This window comes from Tiliqua scincoides, chromosome 10 (assembly GCF_035046505.1).
Source record: "Tiliqua scincoides isolate rTilSci1 chromosome 10, rTilSci1.hap2, whole genome shotgun sequence".
Taxonomy (NCBI): Eukaryota; Metazoa; Chordata; class Lepidosauria; order Squamata; family Scincidae; genus Tiliqua; species Tiliqua scincoides.
In genome coordinates, this window is record NC_089830.1 from 28,310,631 (window position 1) to 28,331,587 (window position 20,957).

General features: G+C 53.5%; 1 protein-coding gene across 5 annotated transcripts; it reads right to left on the minus strand.

Annotated features, from left to right (window-relative positions):
• Positions 1–1,534: 1,534 nt before the first annotated feature.
• Positions 1,535–20,957, minus strand: LOC136661261 (cytochrome P450 2G1-like). Of its 5 annotated transcripts, none has more exons than XM_066638361.1 (9): positions 20,778–20,957; positions 15,842–16,004; positions 15,603–15,752; positions 15,211–15,371; positions 14,879–15,055; positions 14,569–14,710; positions 13,298–13,485; positions 11,893–12,034; positions 1,535–1,716 (listed from the first exon to the last, which is right to left on the minus strand). In XM_066638361.1, exons 1-9 carry the CDS (start codon positions 20,955–20,957, stop codon positions 1,535–1,537), a joined length of 1,485 nt encoding a protein of 494 aa, XP_066494458.1. The 5 variants fall into 5 exon arrangements, with proteins under 5 accessions (XP_066494458.1, XP_066494461.1, XP_066494459.1 ...); XM_066638364.1 differs by lacking the exon at positions 1,535–1,716 and adding an exon at positions 10,703–10,949 and having other exon boundaries at positions 15,842–15,848; XM_066638362.1 differs by lacking the exon at positions 1,535–1,716 and adding an exon at positions 10,703–10,949 and having other exon boundaries at positions 15,606–15,752.

The window sequence follows — 20,957 nt, forward strand, 5'->3', positions numbered from 1 at the left end:
CAGAACTTCTGCAGGATGCTGGTGAAGAAGAGGAAGAGCTCCAGGCAGGTCAGGTGCTCCCCCAAGCAAGCTTGTTTCCCTAGGGAGAGAAGGCGGCAGTGTGAGTCACAACACAGCTGCTCTTCTCTAGCAGGGTCAGTGGCTGCTTGGGGGTACCAGTGGCTGGGCCTTTTCCACTGGCAGAATCCCCTCCCTGAGTGGGTGGGAGCCAGCCTGAACCAGTTACCTGGTGCCTCCAAAGAGCCTGCTACAGGCCAGAGACCCAACCCTTTGCCTCCTTATGCCTCAACTTATCAGGCCAAGGCACTGGAAAGCCCATTCAAGCCTCCTGGGCTGCTCTCAGGAGTCACCTGGAGATCCGGAGGCTCCACTTCTTCCTGGGCAGGAGGCAGGTGAGCAGGCTGGGGACTCACCAGCTCTGAAACCACAGAGGGGACAAATGGCAAGAAGAGCCAATCCAGCAGTAGGTGGCCCAGGTGAGTGAAGCCTCTGGATCTGGGGAGCTTCTAGATGGGCTCTGTCACCCAGGCCTTGATCCTGTCCAGCCCCGGGGCCTCAGTGGGCAACTGCTTGTGGTATAGACATAGCAGCTGGAATCGGGGCCCATTGCCCAGAGCATGCCACTCCACTGACAGCTCTGGGTAGCCCCCTGCCTCCCTCCTTCTGCCCAGCCAGGGTGCAAGCCTGTTCTTGGGCCTGAACAACCAACAGCCCCCTCTGGGCTACAATTGCATTGATGCCCCTGAGGGGAGGCCACCTGGAATAGAGGGCTCAGCCCAGCAAAAGAACGGCTGCTGGTTGGGTTCCAGGGAGATCCAAATTTTTGCATGTATATTAAATGGAAACTTGGGACCAAGTTTGTTCCTGTCTAGGAATTTGGGTGTTGGCCTGTGGTGTATCTTGGGGAGGTCAACCAGGGCACAAGCCCTGGGCACCACTTGAAGGGGGTGCCATTGCTGCTGTGAGTGCACACAGTCCCCAGTCGCTTCCCAAGTTGATTCTGCGCACTTGCGACCCGTGGCAAGCCTCTATCTGGCCCGCGGCCAACCTCTTGTCCCCTGAAAGCCTCTGGCCCACTCAGCTGAACATGACCAGAACTGTGCTCTGATCGCTTCTGGAGGGTGTTCTGAGGGCCAGAGAGGTTGAATGAATGAGCCCACTCATTCATTTATTCACTCATCTAAGTTCCATCTCTAATTTATTTATTTAAATTTTATATTTAAATTTTTTTCCGGCCCTCAAAACCATGCCAGATATTTGATGCGGCCCTTTGGCCAAAACGTTTGCAGACCCTTGACATAGCAGACATAAGGCCTGATCCCATGGGTCATGGTCTGCCATTGCAATGGTTGCAATGGTACCAGGAAACTAATCCAGAAGGTTTACTGGCTTACAACAATTCCATGCGCAGGTGTTTGTGTGTGATTCTTCTGCGGCAGTTGGGAAGGGTCTGTGCCAAGTGGAGAGAAATGCAGGCTGCCTCTTCTTCCCTCCCTCCAAGCCCACCTCACTGGAGGCCAGCCCAGCCCCGAGATCAGCGCGGCACCAGGCACAGCTCATAGGTGGGTGGGATGTTCCCAAAACCGCTCACTTTGGGGGAGATGTCAATGTCCTCTGGGGGCACGAGGGACTTCAGGCTGAAGCTCTGCAGTGTGGTGGTGAAGTAGAGGAAGAGCTCCATCCGGGCCATGGCCTCCTCCAGGCAGATGCGCTTCCCTGGGGGAGAGCAGAGGCCATGCAGGTGTTGTCAGGCAGGCAACAGTCACCCTCTGTCCAGGCAGAGGGCCACCCATGTGCCCCCACCAAACCCTGCCTGAGCCCTTTCATGGTGAGCATCAGGAAGCTGTTGTGGAAGCTCTACATACATACATACATACACACACCATGGAAAGGTAATTTAATGCTGAATGCAATGAAGCAAACTGCATTGGAATATCTGGATTGTACCAAAAGTTATGGTCAGTTAACCAGAAAATGAAAACACAACTGCCTTATGGAACAAAAACTCAGTTTTCTTAACTCAAAACCAACCTATGAGACTGATTGTTCTGAGATTCAAAGACGTGTTATTATTTTATTGACATGTTGCAATGACATGTTATCATGATACAACATGAAACCAAAAAGGTGTTAATATGAGTCAGCTCTCATTTCCATGCATCATAATACAGTTATCCCTGCTAACTGGGTAAAAAGGCACTTTTTCAAGTGGTGCCCCTCTTATACTGGGCAGGGGGGGTAATAACCATCCCTCTTCAGCCCAGCACAGTGTCTCGAACCAATCAGAGGCACAATTTTATTTATTTACTTAATTAAATTTGATTTTGTCTGGGGGGCTACAAATCTTCTTTGACCCCCAGGTAGCCGACAGATTCCTCACCTATGCCATTGACTGGGGGGAGGCAGCAGAGCAAGTAGGTGGTGAGCTGCTGGGGGGACGAGGGGGGTTCCTCCCAATTTTCACTTTTTAAAAGCCTGGGCATGACGTCACTTCCGGTTGTGACATCATTTCCGGGGCAACATTTTGAGCTTGGCACTGGGCTACACCATCATGAGCTATGCCACTGGAATGGGGCTTCTTGCTTGCTTGCTTGATTCTTCTTGCCTGCATACCACTCCTGCCCAGGCCCCCTCCCATGCAAACCTCTCACCTTGGGAAGGGTGTAGCTCCGGAACTGGGTGTCCCGGTTGGAAGCCCCATGGGGATGATGTCTGTGAACCTCTGGATCTCATGGATAACAGCATCTGTGAAGGGCATCTACATCCTGTCCTCGGAGGTGGGAATGAGGTTGGGGCCAATGACCTGGTCAATCTCCTGGTGGACCCTCTCTGCCGAGACAGCGACAAGGAGCTGCTGAAGAGATTGCCCCCTGGCATTCCAGCAGCCATTTCCTGCCCCCTCCCATGGGGACAGTAGGGCGGGCAGGCTGAGACTGGATGGCACCAGCACTGCAGAAAGGAGCTGCTCCTGTGTTTTCACCCAAGGATTCCTGCACCTCCTTCTGCCACCTCCAGAGGGAGAGAAGAGCCTGCAACCGTCCGCTGCCAGAGACTGCAAGCGGGGCTGCCTTGAGGAACCTCACATGTACCTAATGGAATTGGTCCTTGGAGGGTTTTTCAAGGAAGCCAGTTGGGAGCCAAGCTTGGCTGGAAAGAAGAGCGGAAACGCCACAAGCAGACAAAGCAGTGCTCCTGGGCAGGAGAGTTGGCTAAAGCTCCTCTGATTTCTAAGGGGGGAGCACTTTCTTCCCGGCAGTGCTGTCACTAGGATTCGCGTCACCCGGTGCAGGAGACCTGCGCGTCTCCCCATTTAGTGGGCAGGGCAATGCCCCAGGTGGGCGTGGTGATGTACCATCGCCCTGCCCCCACTGTTTTTTTGGCTGTATTCTTTTGTTAGAACACAGATATTTCAATGTGGTTTGTTTCATTGCATTCTGCATGAAATTACGCATTGATTGATATAAAACATGATGGTCTTTATTCCTCCAAACTCTGATTTTAGTGATTTTGAAAAGTTGTAGAGTCTCTCTCTCACACACACCTGTGTCAACTTACTAACACCTTATTGCAGCAGTTCTCAAACTTTTAGCACCAGGACCCACTTTTTAGAATGACAATCTGTCCAGGACCCATTGGAAGTGACATTATCAAGCAAACTAAAAGAAATAATTATAAATAATTAAAATAAAAGAAATAATTAAATAAGGGGGAGCCAGTCCTGTTCCACCAAGTGAATGTACTCTGAAGTAAGTCCTATTGAGGTCAATGGGGCTTACTCTCAGGAAAATGTGGGTCGAATTGCAGCCTGTGGGCCCAATCTTATGCATGTCTACTCTGAAGTAAGTCCCATAGTGGTCAATGGGGCTTACTCTCAGGAAAGTGTGGGTAGGATTGCAGCCTGTGAGCCCAATCCTATGCATGTCTACTCTGAAGTAAGTCCCATAGTGGTCAATGGAGCTTACTCTGTAGCCTGCCTGCAATAACCCCCCCCCCAGCACTAGAACCTCCCTCTCCCTTAGCACTAGAATTAGGGGGGCTACAGTGGGGTGGATGTGCAGGAGGACAGGTCAAAGGAAGCTCCCTCCCACAAAATGCAAGTAACGTAGCACTTCATAACCACAAGAGGGGGTGATGGACTCCAGCTTAGATGTCTTGGAAAGACCAATCATGCTGGACAGTGATTGATGGACCCTTCATCATCCTCGGCATCACCTGGCAGGACAAAGTTCCAAACAACACAGTCCTGGAACGTGCTGGAATCCCTAGCATGTATGCACTGCTGAAACAGAGACGCTTGCGTTGGCTTGGTCATGTCGTGAGAATGGATGATGGCCGGATCCCAAAGGAGCTCCTCTATGGAGAACTCGTGCAAGGAAAGCGCCCTACAGGTAGACCACAGCTGCGATACGAAGACATCTGCAAGAGGGATCTGAAGGCCTTAGGAGTGGACCTCAACAGGTGGGAAACCCTGGCCTCTGAGCGGCCCGCTTGGAGGCAGGCTGTGCAGCATGGCCTTTCCCAGTTTGAAGAGACACTTGGCCAACAGACTGAGGCTAAGAGGCAAAGAAGGAAGGCCCATAGCCAGGGAGACAGACCAGGGACAGACTGCACTTGCTCCCGGTGTGGAAGGGATTGTCACTCCCGGATTGGCCTTTTCAGCCACACTAGACGCTGTGCCAGAACCACCTTTCAGAGCGCGATACCATAGTCTTTCGAGACTGAAGGTTGCCAATACATGGGGGTCCACAGGCAGTCTACTCCTAACAACTGTTTGCCATGGGATGGGTGAAAGGTCAGTAACAGCAGAGAGGGCTGAAGGCATCCAGTTGGCCACTGGAAATCCTGCCACCAAACGAGATGGTGGATCCAGCAGTTCTTGCATCTGACTGTGCTTCTCTTAACTCCCTTCTGGAGCTGAAGAGGCTGGAGATGCAGGTGGGGGGCACTGCTCAAATGTGGGATTGCTGGAGTCTCCTCACACACAGCATGAAGCACAGGGACCATTCAGAATGCATTCCTATGCAGGCAGGATCCCCTGCCACGCCTTGTCCTCACCCAGTGGGCTTCTAGAGCTGACGGCCTCCATTCCTGCCCTGCCAAAGAGGGCCCAACTCACCGCCAGGAAGGATTTGAAGGTCTCGCTGGTTGACACTTGCAACAAGTTGCCAAGGAAGGGAAGGGGAGTTGGCCCTGGGGGCAACTTGCCCCCTTTGTGCATCCTCCTCCATGCAGACAGGAGGACCAGGCAGGAGAGGCAAATGGCCAGGAAGATGGTGAGAGCTCCTCCGAGCTCCATCGTGGGAAGGCTGAGGTGTCCGCTGGGCACCTTGCGGGCCCCTTTTATGGAGCCTGTCCTGTAAGTGACACCAGGCTGGCCTCTTGCTCTTGGTGTTCCGGATGCAGCAGGAAAACAAGATTGGGTTTCAGGGCAATGTTCTCAGGGTGGGAACCACCTGTGGGGAAAGCTGGGTTCTCTGTGGGGACAGAAATGAGTGCTGGGAGGATGGGGAGATTCTTCTTCATGTTTTGCAGAACACACAGAGCTGATTCTGGCTTTGATTCTGCCTGGTGGCTTCCAGCTTCCACTGTTCAGCCTGAGACATCTCACCGCGGTTTCCATCTGAGGCCACAAGAAGCCCAGAGAAGGGCCAGGCTGCTGGACCAGGCCAAAGGGGGTCCCTCTGGTCCAGAAGCCCACGAGCAGCAGGCCATGGAAGCAGCCGCCTGGTAAGTGGTCAGTGGTGCCTCTGAACATGGGAGATGGTGATGATGATGACAGTGTTTCTGTACTGCCTTGCTCATAGACTCAAGTCTCTTAGACTCCAAGGGGTTACACAGGCAGGCTGACCATCCACTCTATTTTTTCAAACGAGGTTTTTACAAGTGTTATTCTATGCTGGAGACTCATAAATGTTTTTTATCTTTGCACAGTTCAACCCTTCAGGCTCTTATCGACTGGGAAAGCAGCTCTCAACTTCAGCGTAAACAGAACATTCCAGGGCACTCTCACATCAGGTGATCCAGACACCCCGGCCCGGGACCAGCAAGACACCTCTTGAAGCTGGCAAACACCTGTGGGGAGCGGGGAGGTTGTCTTTGCACCCACAGTTATGTAAAGGGAGATTGTCTTACCCCTTGGCACGAAGAGTGTTATCTAAGAGTGTACCATACAACCACTCCCCGGGGCCTCCTTTGTGATCCTCACCTTTGCACTTGGAGCGCATTCACCATTAATCTCTCCGTCCCTCGTGAACAAACATGGAGCTGGGTGGGGAGACTGCAAAGTGAACTCAACTCAACTTGCTCTTCTTGGCCTCCTCTTGTGTCACGTGTGTCAGGGCAGTAGCAGCACTCGGGTGACTGCAAGAGGATGAGCAGAACAGGCAAGTTGGGACCTGCCTGGAGGAGTGCCTCTGCCTGGACTTCTGGGGAGGGGGGGGGGTTTTGCTGGGCTCTGCGCCAGGAGGTTCATGCTGTGTGATGACTGTGTGTAATGACTGCTGTGTGATGACTCTGATCAGCTTCCCACGTTCCCTAGATTTCCAGGGAAACTCCCCCTTGGCTGCGGCCACGTTTGATCCTTTCAACAGGTTCCTGTCTGGCCTGCAGGTGGGCAACTCTCTTCCACTGGTCACGTTGGGCATAAAGGGGGAGCTCAAAGGCCCAGAGGCCATGAGGCCATGAGTGCAAAGTTCTGAGAAGGGGCACACACACAAACCTATATATATTTGCCTACAATGGCCTCCAAGTCGGAATGTTCCTCCTTTTCTCTTCTCCGCCGCCCTGCTAAATCCCACAGGTGGGACCCCAACATGACCAACGGGACGCGCAGCCCACAGGCGTTCACCAGGCAGCCTGTGCTCTGGTGAACACAGGCTCACAGTTCACCAGGCTGCCAAAATTGCCTGAGAAACCAGCCTGAAGGAGGAAGAAACCTGAGAAGTGGCTGACACAAAAGACCGTGAAAAGGCAGGATTAGCGCCAGAGAGTCCACCCCAGAGCGGTGGGTGAGGCTCAGCCTTTCAGAGGGCCGGTCCCAGCCGGCTCCCATTGCGCCTTTGTGAGGAGAAATGCCTAAGCAGATTAGGCCAAAGCCCCATGGCCTGAGCTGTGGCCCCGGAAAGTTCTGGGTGCTTCCAGAATGTGGCACCAATGGAGGCAGAGACCTGCCTAGGCTGAGAGGAGGAGTTGGGCAAGGAGAGCCAGGGATGTGACAGGCAGGTCGCTGGGGGTCTGTCACTGGGCAGTGGGGCAGGACGCTCATGAGGCCAACTTGGCTGGTGGGAATTGCTGGGCTCAGTGGGGCACTGCAGTCACGCCCACCCTCCAGCTGCCAACAGAAAGGGGGCACAAGCAAGGAATTGCACATCAGCCCTATGGGCCCTACGCGGGGTTTGTAGGCTACTTGGGGCAGCTACGCGTTTGCTGAAGAGAAGGCCCAGGTGGGACAGGCAACGCAGTGACCTTCTGGGAGGCGTTAAGTAAATAAATAAAAGGGGAGTGAAAGCAGAGGCAAGTGGCAAGTGCCTGGCAGGCATTTGACAGTGCAGGATCCTAAGCGTGGCAGCACATTTACCCACAACAGGCACTGAGGGGTCGTGAGAATTCCTCGTGTTCCCAGGTAAGAGGAAAGGGGTCACTTGGACAGTCACTGCTTCCTGGCGGCATCCACACACTTTCAGACCTGGCCGTGAAGCTCCCCTCTCTGCCTCAGGTTGGTCGCAGGACAAGGCTCGGAATGGCCCGGGTCCAGCAAGTCTTGCTGCAGGCCACCAACTCGGAGGCACCTCTGCCAGCAGAAAGAGCCTCACAACCGTGTAGCCTGGTGCCAAGCTCAAAATGATGCCCCGGAAGTGATGTCACAACTGGAAGTGACATCACATCAGGCTTTTAAGCAAAGAAAATTGGGGGGGGGAACCTGCCTGCTCCCCAGCAGCTCATCACCCAGTTGCTCTGCCACCTCCCCCAGCCAGTGGCACAGCAAAGGCATCTCTCTGCTACCTGGAGTCAAAGAGTATTTGTAGCCCCCCCCCCCCATTAAATCAATTTTAATTAAGGAAATAAATAAAAAGTGTGCCCCCGATTGGTTTGAGACACTGTGCTGGAAGGAAAAGGGATGGTGATTCTCCCCCTGCTCAATATAGCAAGAGCACCATTTGAAGATTTGCATCCTTACACAGTTAGCAGGGTAACTGCATTATGAGACAGGGAAATGAGAGCTGACTCATATTAATACCTTATTGGTTCCTGCTGTATCATAATTGCATGTCACTGCAACAAGTCAATAACGTTATAACGTCTCATTGCTCTCAGAACAATCAGTCTCATTGGTCAGTTTTGAGTTAAGAAAATCCAACAGAAAGGGGGCTGCCAACAGAAAGGGGGCACAAGCAAGGAATTGCACATCAGCCCGATGGGCCCTATGCGCGCTTTGTAGGCTACTTGGGGCAGCTACGCATTTGCTGAAGAGAAGGCCCAGGTGGGACAGGCAACGCAGTGACCTTCTGGAAGGTGCCTGCAAGGACCTGGCTCGGAGGCTTGGTTCCCCTGCCAGAGCACTCCAGATGGCACAAAGAAGACCCACCCAGTCCAGTGCTGTCCAGTCGAGCAGGACTGCAATGGGACAGACCCCGTGGTTTGGGCGAAGTCTCTTGTGGAAGCTTAGCTGGGCTCACGGGAGTGCACGGGGGCTCTTCACAGATGCTCTTCTAATGAACACAAGTGGGGAGGGAGGGGTGCACCAGAGCCTGCCAATGCGGTGCTTTCCCCACTCACATGTGCCACTTTTAGCCCAGGTGGATGTTTGTGAGGCTCTTCTTGCTGGCAGAGGTGCCTCCGAGTTGGTGGCCCGCAGCAAGACTTGCTGGACCCGGGCCAGGCCGAGCCTTGTCCTGCGACCAGCCTGAGGCAGAGAGGGGAGCTTCGCGGCCAGGTCTGAAAGTGTGTGGATGCCGCCAGGAAGCAGTGGCTGTCCAAGAGACCCCTTTCCTCTTACCTGGGAACACGAGGAATTCGCACGACCCCTCAGTGCCTGCCTGTGGGTAAATGTGCTGCCACGCTCAGGATCCTGCACTGTCAAATGCCTGCCAGGCACTTGCCTGTTGCCACCCTTCCAGCTGTTTCCAATGGTGCGCTCCTATGCTCCGAAGCACCCATGTTCAACAGTGGTGCCATGTATACCAGAGGTGCTGCATTAGGAAGAGGCGATGACAATCGTGGTTGGTTGGACTTGATAAGAGAAGCTGGGGGGGGGGGAGTATGCCTGCTGGGTGACTGGGGCTTGGGAGGGCCGGCCACAAGGAAAGGGTCCGGGGCTAGTACACCCCCTTTCTTGGGCCAGGTCCCAGTGCTCTCCTACGGCTGATGTTCTCTGCCAGTGATGCCCCAAGACGTGTGCCCCCCTCTCTTGGCTGGGCATGTGGAGCTGCTCTGCGGTGTGCCACAAGTCCCTTTGTTTCTGCAGCTGTCCAACTGACCCTTTACCGACTGTCATTTTCAGTTGCTAGATTGAATTGTGTGGACTGACTGGTTTCATGGCCTTCTGAGGTGTCCGGGGGCACCTCTTGATCAGGAGGGGAAATGCCAGACAGACACACGTTCGGTCAGAGCAGTGAAGCAAAAGCCTTTGCAGCGCATTTATACAAATCTTCAACCAGCAGGCAGCACAACTTCACAGGGGGGAGAGAAAGAAAAGGGCAAGCACCAGCCTCGGCGTGGAATCCCATCGGAAGCAGCCACAGGAACTCCGCTCTCCCGCACATCCACAAAGCTCATGCCAGCTACCAGGAGCACCCCCCCTTGCACAGATTGTGTGCTTTTGCCAAGAAGCAGCAGTTCCATAGGTGTCTGTGTCCCACCTGCCTTCCCTGTTGGATTTCTGCCCAAACTGCAGTTGCCAAAGTCTCAGGGCCGTTGCCAGTATGGAAAGGGAGCGACAACTCCCACAGTGTCCATCAGTGTATTTGGGTGAGGGGAGTGTTTCTGGAAACAGCCCTGCCCCTTCCCCAAACTGGTACTCAGTTTGTGGATTCCTGCTGGGCCAAAGCAAAGACACCACTGCCTGGAGCTAACACAGTTAGTCCTGAAATTTAGCATGTCGACAGTCATTTACAGACTCCAGTGCTTCATGCCTGCAATTAAAGGGCAGTGGAAAGAGGCAGAGCCTTCTGGCCAGGCCGACTGGGAAGCCCAGCTATGTGTTGAGTGGGTCAAGGAGGACTTCCCTGGGCAAGTGTCTGTGCCTCCCAGCTCGGGCTTAGGGACTACCCCACAGGGAGTAGACGGGTGGGGGTCAAGCCAAGACTCTTTTCTCACAAACGGGCCTCATGACCATGTTGGCATGAATCGGCTAGTCATGAGTGGACCCTGCTAGAGGTTGGAGACCAGGCTGGATTCCCCAGAGAAAGAGTCCCAGGAAACCTTTGGGGCAACCACCCTGTGGGCCAGCAGGAAACCCCAAACCTCCAAACAAATCCCACACATGTGAGTGAAAAGCTTGCAGTTTGTAAGGCAGCCTCCAGGTTTAAAGGCACATGTGTTTGATTGCAATGAGATGTACATGAAGAGGCATGCAGGGGCCTGGAAGGACTGCAGAGGGAGTGCCTCCTTCCTGCCTGGATGATCCTCCTGAAGCACAGAATTTGAGTGCAGAGAGTGCAGTTTGGGGGTGCACCCAAAAGCCCATTTGGGAGAGCTGGGGAAAGGAACCAGACACCACCCCTCCTACCAGGGGGTCTGGGAGTCAAGGGGGGAGAAAGGGGGCTCTGCTCAGCGTGGGACAACCGAGAGCTTGTACAAGGGTGGGATGTTGGCAAAGCCACTCTCCTGGGGGGCGAGGTCAATGTCCCTGGGGGCCACGAGGGGCTTCAGCCGGAATCTCTGCAGGATGGTGGTGAAGAAGAGGAAGAGCTCCATCCGGGCCAGAGCCTCTCCCAGGCAGATCCGCTTCCCTGCCAGGGAAAGAGAAGCGCCATCAGCCAGACGGGACGTGGCAAGATTTGCAGCTGCGAGAGTGGTCTGCCCTGCTCAGAGCTGCTGGTTCTCCCAGGAGGTGTGCTGGAAACACCACCAGCTGCTCATGTTTCTTCATGCAAGAGGTGAGGAGAAAAAACCTGCAGCAGCACCTGTGGCTTAGGCCTGCCCAGGTCCCCACTCCCAGCGGCCCAGAAGCCTCTGCTTTCACCGGTCCTCTCTGGTGCGCAGGGCTGTGGTCGCTGTACAGAATCATATTTACGCACCAAAAGTGCAACCAAAAGTGGTTCTCAAAGCACAGCACAACCTCATGTCCCCAGAGGGCCCACACACAGAAAAGAGGCCAGGCTGGGTGAAGGCCAGTCGCTGTCAGGGGGCTGGAGCAAGGGTGATGGACGGCTGCCTCTGAGCACGCTGCAAAACAGCATCCGCGCTATTGGGCATCTGCAGGGGGAGGCACCCGACTGGAGTCGGTAAAAAATGAACACAAGCCTGCAGGTCTAGCAGGAGGAGCCATTTATACGCAGAGGGCAAGATGACCAAGCAAACTAAGGGCCTGATCCTATCCAGCTTTCCAGCACTGCTGCAGGCGCAACGCAGCCACAAGGGAAGGGAACCAACAGTCCCTTGAGGAGGAGGCGGCCCGCTGCGTCCTGGCACCCCACCGCAGGACACAGTGCACGCCCCCTTGCAGGGCTCCATCAGTGCTGGAGTGTGGGATGGGACGGGGCCCTGGGGATTGCTTGATTCATCTGCTAAAAGGGCAGCGCGTGTGTTTTCTCAACCAACACGCAGGAGCTGCAGCTGAAAGGCCTGGCTCCGAAGGGGGCTCACCCAGAGCCAGAATGGGGGAGACCCACATTCGCACGTCCCAAGAGTAGCGCAGTCAGGCCACCACCAACCCCTGGGAGGGGGCCCTACCTGCCGAGAAGGGCATAAAGGCCTCGTTCTTCTTGAAGCGGCCGCTGGCGTCCAGGAAGTTCTCTGGGTTGAAGGAGTTGGGGTTTTTGAACTTGGTGGGGTCGTGCAGGACAGTGCTGAGCATGGGGTAGACCTCTGTCCCCTGGGAAGGAGAGAAGGCAGCTGTCAGGCCTGCAGAGAGTCCGGCAGGACACGCATGGCCGGAGCACTGCCAGACCCGGAGAAAAGCACCTTTGTGCTCACTGGTGCCACACCTGCCTCCTGATCCAGCACCACCTCCGTTTTCCTCTGACTGGCACCTGAGAACCGCTGGGCTACCCAGTCATGTGAGTGGCAGGTCCCCAGGAGTGGCATGTGAGATGCGGTGTGATGTGGTGCAGGGACTTGCAGTGAGTGGGGAGGCAGGAGAGGCAGAGCCTCCCCCCTGAGTCCTTTGAACAGCGCCGCTGGGTGAAGTGTGCAACACACACAGTTGGCAGCCTTCAGTCTTGGAAGACTCTGGTATCGCGCTCTGAAAGGTGGTTCTGGAACAGCGTCTAGTGTGGCTGAAAATCCGGGAGTGACAATCCCTTCCACACCGGGAGCAAGTGCAGTCTGACCCTGGCCTGTCTCCCTGGCTGTGGGCCTTCCTTCTTTGCCTCTTAGCCTCAGACTGTTGGCCAAGTGTCTCTTCAAACTGGGAAAGGCCATGCTGCACAGCCTGCCTCCAAGCGGGCCGCTCAGAGGCCAGGGTTTCCCACCTGTTGAGGTCCACTCCCAAGGCCTTCAGATCCCTCTTGCAGATATCCTTGTATCGCAGCTGTGGTCTACCTGTAGGGCGCTTTCCTTGCACGAGTTCTCCATAGAGGAGATCCTTTGGGATCCGGCCATCATCCATTCTCACGACATGACCGAGCCAACGCAGGCATCTCTGTTTCAGCAGTGCAGACATGCTAGGGATTCCAGCTCGTTCCAGGACTGTGTTGTTTGCATAGCATGTGGGTTGTGTGTGCTTGCACACCTCACATGGCAGCAGCGGGGGGGGGGGACTACCTCACCTGCCTCCCCACCCACCGCATGCCCCTTATGTGATGGCTGACAGATGGGCTGCTCCAGTCCGGCCTTCCCTGTCTCAGATCTTAGCGGCTTGATACTGACCCCTAGTGCTTCCTTTGGGTGCGGCCAGGAAGGAGTTCCAGCCCTGCCTGCTGCAGCCAGGCTGGGAGGGAGATGCCCGACAGGCAACTTGGCTGCCCTGCTGGGCTACCGGACTGTGAGGTCAGCATATTCCATGGGATCACTATGGGTGGTATGAAGCAATGCTGTGGGATCTGCATGGCACAAAACCGGCTCCTGAAAGTCTCGCTCCAGGGACACCCCTTGTTGAAGTTCCCCCTGCCCGCCCACGGACCTGGGCCACCCGTACCTTGGGAATGACATAGCCTCTGAACTCCGTGTCACAGGTGACTGCATGGGGCACACCCATGGGGATGAGGTCGCTGACCCTCTGCACCTCGTGGATGACGGCATCCATGTATGGCATCTGGTTCCGGTCTTCGATGTTTGGGACGCGGGCCTGGCCAATCACGCGGTCAATTTCCTCGTGCACCTTTGCTGTCAAAGTGATATTGACCTGACTGACAGCCCAATCCTAGGCAAAGTCCCACTGTTTTCAGAAGGGCTGACTCTCGGGAATGTGCGCATAGCATTGCAGCCGTACTTTGCTTGCTCACTTGTTGCTCCCTCCCAAGCAAATACACTTTGGGCGCAATCCTAACCCCCTTTCCAGCACTGACATAGGGCAATGCAGCTCTGAGGTAAGGGAACAAACATTCCCTGGCTTTGAGGAGGCCTCCGTGAGTGACACTCAACTGCAGGATGCAGCACATGTCCCATTGGCACCACTATGCCAGCGATGGAAAGCACATGTGGAATTCAGAATCCAGGTATTTTTAGGCTGGAAATACAGGCACCTTCTTTTCCATTTCCCTTTAAGAAACATTCTGAGCCATCTTTTGTCTTACTGATAAATATTTGAGAGCATCTTAAGCATGACTCTGGCTCATTTTTCCCCCTGCATGTTTTCTAAAACTATCAGAAGGATTTGGCTTTGCCAACTCTTAGAGAGAAGGCAGTTTCTTTGCTTCTCTTGAAAAAGCTCAACATTGGAAGGAGGTGGTTTTGAGCACCATGTTTTAAGGACAGTGACAAGCAGGAGCGAGATCAGAGGAGGGCCACGAAGATGGCGAGGGGACGGGAGTCCAAGACTCAGTAGGACTGGTTACCAGAGCATATCTAGCCTGGAGCAGAGAAGACTGCAGGGGTGGGGTGGTGTGAGAGCTGCCTTCAAATGCCAGCCATTTGAAGGGCTCACACACAGGAGGACGTGCCCTCTGGGCTTCCCGGGGGCAGGACTTGGAGCCAAGAGATTTCAACAACACTGAGGCAGATATAGACGTGAGGAGGGATTTCCTCAGTGCAAGAGCTGCCCAGCACTGGAACACCTGACCTCATGCAATCCTGGGCCCCCGAGCAGAGGCTGGGTGGCCCCCTGTCAGGGGGTTGGACTAGATGACCTTCTAATTCTGAATACTCTATGGCTTTTGCTAGCGCACAGTTCCCTTGGCCTGCGCAGACTCATCGCTGGGATGAGTTGCGACCATCACTGCTGCAGGGAGCATAGCTTCCACTTTTTACCTTGCACCTCAGGGTACTTCATCAGCAAGAGGAACCCGTATCTCAGGGTCGAGCTGACAGTCTCCGTCCCAGCAAAGAACAGGTTGAGGGTGGTGAGCTCCAGGTTCTTAACATTGAATTCACTAGCCGGGTTGTCTTTTTCCTGCCAGAACAAAGCACTGTCAGAAGGGTGGGGTGTGGCAGCTGCTGTGCCCTCGTTGCAGCTGATGTCGGAAAGTGGCAGGAAGACTCTCTGCTGGCAGCTGCCCAGCGGAGCGGAGCCCTGTCCAGCCAGCTCAGGGATCGCCCACCTGCTTGCCAAGAGCCGTACCTTCTCCATCTGGATGAGGAAGCAGTCGATGAAGTCACGAGGGGAGTTGAGGTCCAGCGTCTCCTGGTTCTTCTTCACTCTCTTGGCAACGAAGAGCCTCATGTCTTCTAGGAGGTCATAAATCTTGGTGTGGGGGCCTGGGAAGTACTTCAGGAAGCTGGCATAGATATCGTAGAACTGGAGAGAGAGGAAAAGGGCGTGAAATGCCCTCCTGGGCCCAGACTACATATAGAGAGATTGGACATGGGATGCTAGCAGGGCAGTGTGACTTTGTGATCAGTCCTTCTCTTCCCCAGGCCCCTCCCCCTTTTCCCAGGTGCAGAGGGGCGTACCTGCGCCCAGGCGGTGCTCATCTCACGGAAGCTGTCATTCATTATCTTCATCAGAGCTAGGAACTCCTTGTCTTCGTAGTCAAAGCGGTCACCAAAGACGATGGAGCAGATGACGTTGGAGACGGCCCGGCTCAGGAAGAAGAGGGGATCAAAGGGCTTCTCTGCACCATGAAGGAGAGAGAATGGGTGCCCTGGAGGGATGTCTTGAGGGGTCTGTCAGGGGCCCCGATTGCAATATCCTCAGAGCCTGCCCTAAGCCCCCCCCCCAAGCCAGGGCTGCTTCCACCACGACACTTTGGCCTGCTTCTCTGCAGTCAGCTGTCACCTGATCCCCCATGACCTGGGACAGTGCTGGGGGGGGGGTCCTCCCCACCCTCCTCGCCCCTCCTCACCACTGGTCTTCTGAAACTCCTCCAGCAGGAACTGGGCTTCTTCCTGGATCCGCTGCTCAATGCTCTTCTTCCCCATCCCAAAATTCCGCAAGATGGTGAGGGAGAAGCGGCGCTGCTGCTTCCAGCGATCTCCGTTTGCGAACACCACCCCTGTGAAGATGGAAAGGGTTCCCCTGAGTGGCAGCCGGGGGTGGAGCAGAGGGGCACCCCGTCCAGCCAGGCCAGGCAACAGTTCTCACCATAGCCCTGGAAGGTCCGCTCTAGGGTGGGCATGGTCTTTCTGCCACTGAACTCCTCGGCCTTGTTGATCAGGGCCTCCTTCACCGCTTCAAATCCACACAAGATCACAATGGGGCGGTTTCCAAAATAGACCGTGAACACTGGGCCATATTTTTCACTCAGCTGGACAGGAAACAAAAGAGACAACTCTGCATCATTGCCTGGAAGATGGTGCACCCCTTGGGCTTGGCGGTCTCCCTGCAGTGCACGCTTAGCGTATCCAGACCACTGCCACTGTGGGCGACTGGGCAGTTCACTCAAGCAGACCATTCATAATAATTTCAGAGCCTACTGGATCAGGCCATAGGCCCATCTAGTCCAGCTTCCTGCATCTCACAGTAGCTCCCCCCCCCCCATGCCTCAGGGAGCACACAAGACAAGAGACCTGCATCCTGGTACCCTCCCTTGCATTTGGCATTCTGAGGTAGCCCACTTCTAAAACCAGAAGGTTGCACATACCTATCACGGCTTGTAACTTGCGATGGATTTTTCTACTGGAAATCTGTCCAATCCCCTTTTGAAGGCATCTAGGCCAGGGGCCATCACCACATCCTGTGGCTAGGAGTTCCACAGATTAATTTCACACTGGGTAAAGAAATGTTTTCTTTCATCTGTTCCAACCAGGGAACCCTTATGCTCCCCTCCCTGAAGTTTTTCTTCATTGAATGAACCACATGCCTGCTGGTTCTGATTTTGGGAAAAAAGGGTGGCCCAGCTCAGCCTGCATCTCTAACTCTGGCCTGGATGTTGTAACCTCTCAACTGAAATGTATGGGGCAGAGTGTGGAACTGCACACGCCTTGGGTCTAATCCAGCCGGACTCTTCTTCTGTCCTTCTCCATGAGGCACTCAGTATGTGCTCAGTGGCCTACTGATCCAGGGCAGAGCCTTGACCCTGGTGCTGTCCTCCACCAATCAGCCGTTTCAGCAAAACCCACACTGTTCACATTGAGCGCCTGCAAAGCAGCCCCATGGGTTCTCCCAAGGTAGTTCTGGAGACTTCACGCCATTTCTAGCTTAGTCCTTCTTCAGGCAGACCTTTGCAATGGGACCAGGCAGGATCTGACTCCAAGTCCCACTGCTCTCAGAGACCCACCGCTTGCCTGGAGCAAACAGCCCAGTGCACTTTCTGCGGGAGATCAGATCCCTCATTCAAGCCCATTGAAATGGTGGGGCGGCTCTGACTTTGACTGGAGCAGTGAGCAAGAGGAGGCAAAGCGCAGATATGCAGGCGTTTAATAACAGGCTGGCAGCCAGCAGCGGAGCTAGAGGGGGTACAAAGCACTATGTTTTCAGGCTCCTGAACGTGGTGTGCAAGGGCCCCTCCCCTTCCCCCTTGTTTGTCAACAGGGCATCATTCTCTCTAGTCTGATTAATAACAATATTAATAATTGACGAAATGGTTTTGACGAAATGGTTTATACAGGGAAACACAATGATAGGCACAACCTAGAAAAATGGTGCCAGGCACAGCAGACAGTTTCTGGAAAAGACAGACTGCGGGGGGCGGGGCGGTGTGAAGAGGCATGGTTGCCCTCCTGTGGCATAGCTAGAGGGGGTTAAAGCACTAAGGAGCCCCTCTGGCTCCTTTGTGGAGAAATTCCAGGCAGGGGGACAAAACAGAAGCAAAAGGGAGGGGCCATTTGCACACCCCCTGCAAGACTTAGTGCTTTGCACCCCTCCTGTCTACGCCACTGCTGCCCTCCCCCTGCTTAATATCGCGTTGGTTTTCTTTTATTTGCAAGGTTTGTTTTTGCCCTGTGAACAGAAGCTACACGTCTTTCCCTCGTAACAATCCTGCAAGGAAGCAGGGAATTCCTTCTTCCTTCCTCCCCTGTTTCCACTGCCTAGCAGGAGAATGCTTTTCAGTCCACCTGCCTCCTGCCTTGCCCTAAAGCCGGAGCACAGAGTGAGTCAGGCATCAGATGTTCAGCCTGAGGCGCACATCACATCACTGCTCCAATGTGGGCTGTGGTAGAATCCCAGCAGTGCTCAGATTTCTCCAAGTCCTGGGCAGAAGAAGAGCTCCAGCCAAACTGCCCCCTGGTCTTGACCCATCAAGTGCAACCAAAGTAGAGTCTAGGGACAGGTAGAGGGGCAAGCAGAGAGAGGGATTCAGGGGGTGGCAAAGGGGCTGAGTAGAGGCAAGCACACCCAAGAATCTAGTCAACCAGAAGCAGCAGCACTGGCTGGAAGGGCCTGCAGAAGGGAGGGTGCATCCATGGAGGCAGGTGCAAGAGAAGGAAGGGGGGAGACAGAGGGGCCTAAAGAAGAAGATCCTTCTTCCAGTGGTGTCACTAGGGTTTGTGTCACCCGGTGTGGGATGCCAGCACGTCACCCTCCATGCAGTGGGCGGGGCAACACCCCAGGTGGTGGGCGTGGTGATGTAACATCACTCCGCCCCCACTGGTACCTTTCGATAGAACAAAGATAGAACACATTCTGCATGAAATGACGCATTGATTGATATAGAACATGATGGTATTATTCCTCCAAACTGTGATTTTAGTGATTTTGGTCACTAGTGGTGTCACACACACACACCCCCAGGTGTCAACTTACTAACACCTTACTGCTGCAGTTCTCAACTTTTAGCACTGGGACCCACTTTTTAGAAAGACAGTCTGTCCAAGAGCCACCAGAAGTGAAGTCACGGTGGAAGTAACATCATCAGACAAATTAAAATAAATAAGTATAAATAAAGTAAAGCAAATAATTAAATAAGTAGAAGCCAGACCTGGTCCACCAAGTGAATTTTCTCTGTAACCTGCCTGCAATAACAAACAACCCCCTTGGCCCACGTCACTTATTATCCTCTTTCCAAAATTACTGTTTAACCAAACAGTTAAATTCTCAGTTTAATTCTGAGAAAACCAAAATGTTGGTTTTTGCTAAATCTTGGGCCCCTTGGGCTTCCAGGTACGTATCCCCTGGAAGATAGGTAATCTCTCCTTCCAACAAGTTCAAATATCTGGGGATTACCTTTCATTTTGGCCATAGTTGGCTCCCTCACAGAAAATCCACTATCTCCTCAGTCTTCCTTCAACTTAATGCCACTGCCCTCTTTCACTACTCTAGTGGCAATCAGTACGTTCCTGCTGCCCTCCACATATTGAAAACAAAAATGTCCTCCCGACTGTTGTATGGTGTCCCCATTTGGATAGAGGCTGCGAATCAAGACCTGGATCAAGTGGCAGCCTCTTTCCTTAGACGAATTCTGGGGGTCCCCAATTTAATTAGATTACCTACTATTGTGCTGGAACTAGGGATCCACCTCCCCTCTACCATCGCGTGGTCCCTCACTTTTAAGTTCTGGCTCCGTTTACACTTGAGTATTTACTCTGAGTCCCTCTTGAAAGATCTATTAAAAGACTCTTACCTTTCCAAGTGGTTCAAATTTATGGATTCTAAGCTTCTTTCATTAGGCCTCTCCTCTGACTCCGTTGCAGATACTGATCTCCACAGGGCCCACGAAATCATTAAATCTAAACTTTGGGAATCTGAATTCAATCAACTCTCTTCAAATCTTAATCCCACTTGTTCTCCCCAGTTTTTTGACCTTTCCCTCTCTCTTGGTCGTCCTGGTAACTATTTTAGCAAGCTGATTAACCCTGCCAAGGGGAGAGCGTTTATGCTTGCGACACTCAAAATCTTCCCCTCAGCTGTTCACTTTGGCCATGTTCACAGCTGTTCACATTCCGTGCGATCTTACATTATGTCCTTTTTGTTCTCTGGAACTGGACACAGTGGACCACATACTACGCTGCTGCCCGGCTCACCAATCTCTTTGAGACATACATCTGAGACCACTGTTGTCTCTTCTCTTGGGTACCTCTATTGATCTTTTACACGTCCTTCTGAGTGACAATCACATGGCCATTACTAACACACTAGCAGAATTTCTTTTTGCAGTTGCCAAGCTAAAACCTCCACCCTGATCCTACTCCCCCCCCCCCCCGGTTTCCCCCTTTTTTCCCTACCAGTTCCCTGTTGCGGCCTTTTCTCTTGGCAACATAGCCACTGTGCTGGCTACTGCTATTGTTATTTATTGTTTTAATGCCAATAAAGGTGTTTTGTTTTTTTTGAACAAACAACCCCCCTCCAAAACCAGTAAGGTTTTCAGCCCTACCCAGTGTCCAGTTCAATTTAAGAACTTCTATTTAAACCAGATCACTGTCAGGATCCACCTGCCTTTGCAAGTCTCAAAAAAGTTCACCTTATCAGCTGAAGCCTCTGTTTTGATCCTTTTTAGTGGTGGGGGGGGAGGCTTCTGGAGCATTTGTTGAGCTCCAGTCCCATCTGATCAGGACCATTCTGGTGGCTTCACATTCCCCTTTGCCTGGCCTGACCACCAGCCAAGGAACATTTGCTTACTCGCCAGTAAACGCAACCGTGAGACTTAGTTTTGCTTTCCATTTGGCTCAATACATCCATCTGCTTGGAGGAAGGGACTTCCTTATCAGGTGTTTTTGGGGGCTGCATTTATTGGATCAGGACCATTCTGGTGTTGTTGGATTCCTCTCTTGCCCTTTCCAATGGACTAAGGCAAGTTCGCCTACTCACGAGTAAACATGCGATACGGCTCACTTTCACTTTCCATAGAGATCCATGCATTTTTGTTCTCCAAAGTTTGGGCCATAACTTTTGATAGAAAGGCAATATTTCACTCTGGTTTTTTTGCATTGCATTCTGCTCGAAATTCTGCATCCAACGGCATATAATATGATGGGGTTACTCCTAACCACCGCAATTTTAGCATGTCACCCCCCCAAGTGCATGTCACCTGATGCGGACTGCAACCCCCCGCACCTCCTAGCGACGCTACTGCCTTCTTCCAAACCCCCCATCCCCGTCCCCACTTAGTGCCCAAGCCCTGCTCTGAGGGACTGGCACTCACCTTGATCAGGGACTTAAAGGTCTCCGATGACTTGATCTGCAGAAAGTTCCCGATCAGAGGCAGAGGAGTCGGCCCAGGGGGCAGTTTCCCCTTGGACGCCCCCTTCCTCTTGGCTACGGCAACCAGGAGCCAGGAGATGAAGGCTACCAGGAAGAGGGTGACTGTGACATTCAGCTCCAT

Excerpts from the sequence above, each read along its gene's own strand:
- LOC136661261 (XM_066638361.1), bottom strand. The coding sequence starts at position 20,957 with ATGGAGCTGAATGTCACAGTCACCCTCTTCCTGGTAGCCTTCATCTCC. Across the intron at positions 12,035-13,297 it reads GAGGCTATGTCATTCCCAAG|GGGACAGAGGTCTACCCCAT; the intron begins GTACGGGTGGCC and ends TCTCCTTCCCAG. Across the intron at positions 1,717-11,892 it reads CTTTATGCCCTTCTCGGCAG|GGAAGCGCATCTGCCTGGAG; the intron begins GTAGGGCCCCCT and ends GCTCTCCCCCAG.